Genomic DNA, 7,182 nt, shown 5'->3' with positions numbered 1-7,182 from the left:
AGACAAAACTAAAATTTGATTTTTCTTCTGACCATTTCACTTGAAAGCTTTTTTTTTTTTTTCTACAATTTGAATTGTTGGTGTCTGACAAAGAAGTTAGTTTCAGAACCAAATGGTTAAGAATTGGTTTCACTGCATGCCTGCTGTCCGTCGGTGTCTCCTTGTGTGGCCATGGCTTGACCAATACCTTGTGAGTGGAATAGATGCAGGCCATTGTGTGTGTGTGTGAGTGAGTTTCCCTTCCTCTTCATGTGTTTGTTGTTTGTAAACGAAACACACTGTTCATGTAATAATGTTGTTTGTTTTCAATCCAGCATGTAGCCATGTCTGGGCTTTTGGTGTTCAATACACTGAGAGAGTATTATTATCTTGCTTGGAAACAGTTGAGTATTTGCATCAGGAAGGGCATCCAACCTCCAACCCCCACCGTCCTAGTGTAGTCTCTCTTGTCCCATGCAAACATGGAAAAATAGACATTAAAGTAACGATGATGATGATAGTCACTTTTAAATATATGTACATATATAGTCATTCTTGTTTTATTTTTCTAAACATCTTACAACCAGTCTCTTATATCACACAATACCCACCTCTCTCTCTCATACACACACACACATCAGTCTCTCTCGCACACACACTCTCTCTCACTGGAAATTGGTTACATTTTTTTAATCAAAATCAATATTAAAGAAGTGTGAATCCAGGGTGACAGGCTGCAAAGTTTTCCCCAAGAAAAAACTACAATGTAATAAATAAAACTTTTATTTTTTTCAGATTATTATTATTATTATTATTATTATTATGTCAATATATTTTTTAGAAAGTGAAATTATCTATTAATATATTTTATAAAATATAAAATACATTATTATTATTATTATTATTATTATTATTATTATTTATTAATTCATGTGAAATTAATCATTTTATGTAAAATGAAATCTGAAAACTAAATTGGGTTAGATTCGATCATCGTCTCTTATAACAGAAGCCTCTGTGTTATGCGTTTGCTGTTGTTACAAGCTTTTCTAAAACAATTTAACAAGTATTTTTTAATCTGTTACTTGTTTCCATCATTTGACTGCAGTGGCCATGCTGGGGCACCACCTTGAAGAATTTAAGTCATGCATTGACCCCCCCCCCCCACCAGTGCTTATCTTTATAGCCTGGTACTTATTCTGTCAGTTACTTTTGCCAAACTGCTAAGTTACGGGGATGTCAAGCAGTGGTAGAGGACAAAGACAATCACACACGATAGGCTTCCTTCAGTTTCCATCTACCACATCTACTTACAAAGCTTTTGTCAGTCCATGGCTAAGACACTTGCCCAAGGTGCAATGCAATGGGTCTGAACCCAGAACCACGGGGTTGGGAAGCAAGCTTAATCATCATTTTGTATCTCTGTTTCCCATTTTTCTTGCTGATGTGCCCTGGACATATCCGCCCCAGCAGAGAACCTCACCTTTTCTTGTAGTCATTTTTTTTTATTGACACAACAGAGAAACCCAGCAAGCTTTGTTGCTGTCTCATTCTTTTAAAGCAAGGTGTCTTTTCCTATTGCTGACCAGTTCACAATATGGCCAGTGTGCATTTCATTAGACCCCACTGGCCCCACTGGTACAATGTCTGCCTCAGCACAGTGTTTCTAATTTGTCGGCTGATATGGAAAGACAAGCGGCCAATCTGCTTTTGTTGTTGTGTGTTTCTCTTTTGATGTATTTGTTTACTGATGAACAACCTACCCATCGTACATCATGGACTGGATACATTTTGTTATGTCGCTCAGCGTTAGACACATTTGACAGGTGATCTTCTCTGCATGTAAAGAACGTGTTGGACCAACTCACAAATGCCTCTGTTCCAACAGAGACAACAATACAGATTAGTTTGTCATTCTGTATTCTGGTTTCAGAGTATTTGTTGTACAGTTGCTGGTGTTGTATAACCCCAGGTCAGATGTAATTAAGCAAACTTTTCATCAGACATTCCAGCCATGACCATTCTCTTGTATATTAGGAGCTACATAGTCTGATGTGTCCTTTCTCTTTTTAAGAGTACAGGATGCGTTTGAAGGAATTTGTTTTCTCACAGATTCATATCCGCATTTATGCCTCTCCTGCATATTCTGGCTTGCACTGATGAATTGTACACGGTTGAGTGTGACACTCAGGACATAGAACAACTTTTCCCACTGTCCAGTCTATTCCTGTATAATCTGTAGATTCTGGTGATGACCCCAGTGAGTGACAAGTAAAAGGGTTTCTGTGGCTTGACATTTATTCTTGGTGTTTGGGATTAGCGAGGCTGTTGATGCTGCAACTATTTCTGTGTGTCTGTGTGTCTGAGCCAACTGGGACAGATTGTGGCTTTAGGGTGCAGGGGCGGGGAGCAAATGAAAGAGAGGAAGAGATGTCTGGGTGTTTGGAGGACGTTTTCCATGTAGTGTCAAAGAATGAGGGTTCGAAGCTAGCTGCAGTTACTGTGTTATCCCAGACAATTCTTTCAAGTTATTTTTCATTTCTCGAATTGTTGTAAAATTGTGAATGTGATCTGTTTGCAACCCTTTCTTTCTTTCTTTCTTTGTGTGTGTGAGAGAGAGAGAGATAGTTAAACTGCTGGCAACATCATGGTTATTAATGTTTAATTCAAAAAGAAATGCAGAATCCAAGACAAGGGGTAAAAGTCTACAACAGTAACAATGATGTTTGGTAATAAATTTCAGAGAAAATTTGTAGGAATTGATAAAGTTTGGTTGTTGTGAGGAATGGAAAATCTGAATTTCCAGATAATTCTTTGTTTTGTGGAACACTAAATTCCCAAAATTCATTGACATTTCAAGACATAAATGGTTTTGCTTCTGAATGGAATATTGTGTAGCACCAGATCAACTTCGATTCCAACCATGGCCTTCTCTATTTAAGGAAATCTAGAATTACATTATCCAGTATGTCTTTCATTATTGAAGATGATGATGATGATTCACTTTAAGGGAGATTTGCCTGCTATTTCTAGCAGTTTAAGCAGCCATATAGGAGATCACTCACTGCCTATTAGTGATAGGTTTTCGGGTATTTTTCCCCTCTTTTAGGTTGGAATCCTAAGAATTAGGTACTGGGCACAAACACATGACTGGCTTCCGTTCACTTTTCATCTAAATTTCACTATCAAGGCATTGGTCAGCCTAACACCATAGTAAAAGGGACTTGGTCATGATGCAGTAAGGCCACAAATGAAGGCATGTTTTGAAGGGGAAACTGAACTTCTTAACTGACACAGTTACGTCTTGTGTGTGTGTGTGTAGCTTAACATACAGACACACACACATTTTTGGTTTAACAATTGAGAGAAAGACTACTCAGTACTTGTCGTATATTGTATGAAGCTTTCCCGTCATTCTGTCACTGCTCAATTTATTCATCATCATCATCATCGTTTAATGTCTGTTTTGATAGACTGGCGTGAAGGGTTGGATGGTTTGACTGGAGCTGGTAAGCCAGAGGACTGCATCAAGTTCCACTCTCTACTTTTGTATGATTTTTATAGCTGGATGACCTTTTCAATGCCAACCACGTTACAGGGTAGACTGGGTACCTTTTACATGGCACTGGTGAGGTCACCACATAACTTGCAAGATTGCTTCATGTCATTTTTCTGAAGACACTCAGAAATTGTTGCCTAAGATGTTAACAGTGAGCAATTCTGTGTAGTGGTTAAGAATCACCAGTTTTGTAGAAATATATATGGATGTTGTTGGAGTAGGAGTCCTACCGGTGACTCCTGTTGCTATAGTAACTGCCTTACCCCTAGGCAGAACACTGTGATAATGACAGGATGTGAACAGCTCCAATGTGCAACAAAGCAGCTGCAGTGAATTGGAACCCAAAACCAGTGGAGTAAATATACCCAAAACCACCTGAGTCGTATTATTTCTATCAATATGGCTATAACTCTGCAAGGAAGTGGCTTTCTCAAGCTGACCAACACCAAATGGATTGCACACACACACAGTCTTTGCTACTGATTGAGACTGGTATGGTTGTGCAGTTTAAGAAGTTGGCTTTGTAGTAACTACATCTGGCTTTAGGTTCAATTCTGCTGCACTACCCCTTCAGTCCATGTTTTCTGTCTGGGTTGATCTCAGTGGAAATTGTCTGTTCTTGTTTGGTAGATTTAATCTACTGCCTGGGTTTAAGAGATAACCTGTGTTGGTATCAAGGCCGTGTCTTTAGCCCCCACATAACTTCCTTCCCCAGTCTCAGACCCTGGTCAATGTTATGGCTTCTACCCTGTCTCCTCTAAATCATTATAAGAAATTGATATGATAGCTTCTGGAATTTCTTATCGTTAACCTTCATAACGAAGGTAGGATATATAAGGGAAAATATATATCTTTCCAAACTATTTTCACTTAAGATGAGCCTGTTGCTGACTTGCAAGAAATAACAGCCAAATCTGCTGAAAAAAAGGCTAGGCTTCATTAGATCTACAACATGCCTGGTAAGTGGCAGGCTGGTTAAAGCTTGACCCCTTTCATTATAATTGACCAAAAGTTAAACCAAATTTTAACAGGCAAAATGAAGTAGGACTGATATCAGATGAAGATAGACAGAAATATTCAGTTTTAAATTTCGTTTCTATTTCTGAATTAATATTAAGAGATTTTTCTCTAATATTTCTCTTTTTCTTTTCTATTCCAGGTGCTGTCAAAATTTGCTGACGTCTTGTGGAATATTCAAACCTTAAATTCTTAAAATTATCAGTTCTAACATTCCTTCCCCCAATTTTTTTTTTTTGATTTTGGGGAATAACTTTTTTTTTTGCCTATGAATCTTCAAGAATAGAGTGAGTCCCTTCAAAAGCTCTGTGTCTAGTTAAGACGGTTGTGTCTGACTTAGACTCTGGTGTGTTTATCTGAAGATTGATTGTCTGTTTTAAACTGTTGTGTCTAAGACTTTGAAGGATGGGTTTCAAATGTAACTTTTGTTCAAAGATTTTTAACCAAAAGTCGGATTTGATGCTTCATGAAGCTCACCATGCCAGAGAAGCTTTCTTCAGGGCTTGTTCGCAACAGCAACAACAACAACAACACCACCAGCAACAGCAGCATCAGCAGCAACAATTGCAGCAACGACAACAGCAGCATCAGCATCAGCAGCAGCAGCAGAATAACATATCCAAAAAGACATCTCTATTGAACCTGTCGACTTCTCCTTCGCATGTTCTCAATTTGAAATGCATTTACTGCCAAGAGATATTTCACGACCAATGCACTCTTGCAGAGCATGTACAAATGCAGCACTTGGGCAAGAAAGTGCTCACCTGTCACCTTTGTGATAAGACTTTTTCACGTTCTTCAGATCTTGCTATTCATATGCGTGTTCATTCGGGCGAGAAGCCGTTTTCTTGCAATGTCTGCGACAAGTCGTTCACCCAACTGTCAAACCTTGCCACCCACAAGCGTATCCATTCTGGAGAGAAACCTTATCAATGCCCAGAGTGCTACAAGGCCTTTTCAGATTCTTCAGCATTGTCACGCCATGTTAGAATTCATTCTGGGGAAAAGCCATTCAAGTGCGACATTTGTTATAAATCTTTTTCCATCTCTTCCAATTTGTCTATGCATTTGCGGACACATTCAGGTGAGAAACCATTCCGGTGTGATGTTTGTGATAAAACCTTCTCCCAGTCGGCCCACCTTGCAACTCACATGAGAACACATTGTGGAGATAAAATTTTTATATGTAAAGTTTGCGGAAAGGCTTTTACCAATTCTTCTAATTTGGCGTTACATATGACTGTGCACTCTGGGCAGAAACCTTACACCTGCTACCTGTGCCACAGGTCGTTCCCTCAGTCCTCGCTGCTCTCGGCTCACATGGCAACTCACTCTGCCGAATTAGATGCTGCTGCCATGGGCAGGCTGTTTATGTCTCCTGGCAACAATATCCATCACATGAACGAGAACTCCCCAGCATCGTCGTCGTCGTCCGTCTCTCCGTCGCATTCCCCATCACCACAGCAACACCACCAGCTATCCACGACGAACACGATTGCTGCACACAACCACAACCATTACCACATGCAACAATCACAGCAGCAGCATTCTGGCATCCGCTCCTCCCCCGACCTGCAGCCGACCTACTCTCACAAGAACAACAAACACATGATCATTGATAAGGATCCAATGCAGCACGTCTCTCCGAACCACACGGTGTCCGAGGTGATGGCCTCCCTGTCTGCGAACGAAAAGACTTTCAGAAGGAACAGCGGCAGCGGAACTGCCATGAACACCAACAACAACAACATCATCACTTGCAATAACAATATCAATCTCAACAACAGCAGCAGCAATATCAACAACAACTGCAGCAGCAGCAACAACAACAATAGTAACAGCAGCAAACATTCTGGAAACCAGCCAACCGTGAAGAAGGCCATACCACGTAGTGAGATGGTGAAGATATTCCGAGACGTTGCCGAGTCCTTATGGGGTGTGAGTGGTGAAGATATTGCTGAAGATATTCGTGAAGATGGCATCACAGGGACAACTTTCTGAATCATGAAGAAATCACCATTCACTCATAAAATAACTGCACTCACATACTCAGTGTGAGTGCGAGTGTGTGTGTGTGTGTGTGCGTGTATACATATTTATCGTGTATGATATATATACACACCCGTGTATATACATGTATGTATGTATACATATACATACACAAGCAAACTAGGTTAGAAGCTGCTGTTTGTTTGTATTAAACTTTTGATGAAATTAGAAACACTGTAGATTGCTATTATCATTATTATTATTATTATTAATAATAATAATTATTAGTATTTTTTTTTAAGTTCTTTCCATTTTTTTTTCTTAAAACCAATTATAATGATGCCAAGTAAACCTTTTTATCATTATCACTACTATCACCATTTTTCTTTGTCTTCTTCTTCTTATTATTATTACCATATAAGGCAGCGAACTGGCAGAATTGTTGGCCAGAACAAATGCTTCACAGCATTTCGTCCATCTTCACATTCTGAGTTCAAATCCCGCTGAGGTTAACTTTGCCTTTCATCCTTTCAGGGTCGATAAAATAAGCACCAGTCTGAACACTGGGGTCGATGTACTCGACTTAACTCCCTCCCCCCCAAATTTGCTGGCCTTGTGCCTGCCAGCATTTTATTATT

The 7,182-nt window shown here is 39.6% G+C and overlaps 1 protein-coding gene across 1 annotated transcript; it reads left to right on the top strand.

The window, feature by feature from the left end:
• Nucleotides 1–4,700: 4,700 nt before the first annotated feature.
• On the top strand, nt 4,701–6,921 carry LOC115221708 (zinc finger protein 2 homolog). The gene has a single exon (XM_029791912.2). The coding sequence runs from the start codon at nt 4,961–4,963 to the stop codon at nt 6,554–6,556; it is 1,596 nt and encodes a 531-aa protein (XP_029647772.1). The 5' UTR covers nt 4,701–4,960; the 3' UTR covers nt 6,557–6,921.
• Nucleotides 6,922–7,182: the final 261 nt, after the last annotated feature.

The sequence above is a fragment of the Octopus sinensis genome, linkage group LG18 (assembly GCF_006345805.1).
Source record: "Octopus sinensis linkage group LG18, ASM634580v1, whole genome shotgun sequence".
Lineage (NCBI taxonomy): Eukaryota > Metazoa > Mollusca > Cephalopoda > Octopoda > Octopodidae > Octopus > Octopus sinensis.
Note: the sequence above shows the minus strand (reverse complement) of the source record. Positions and strands in the feature narration are given on the sequence as shown.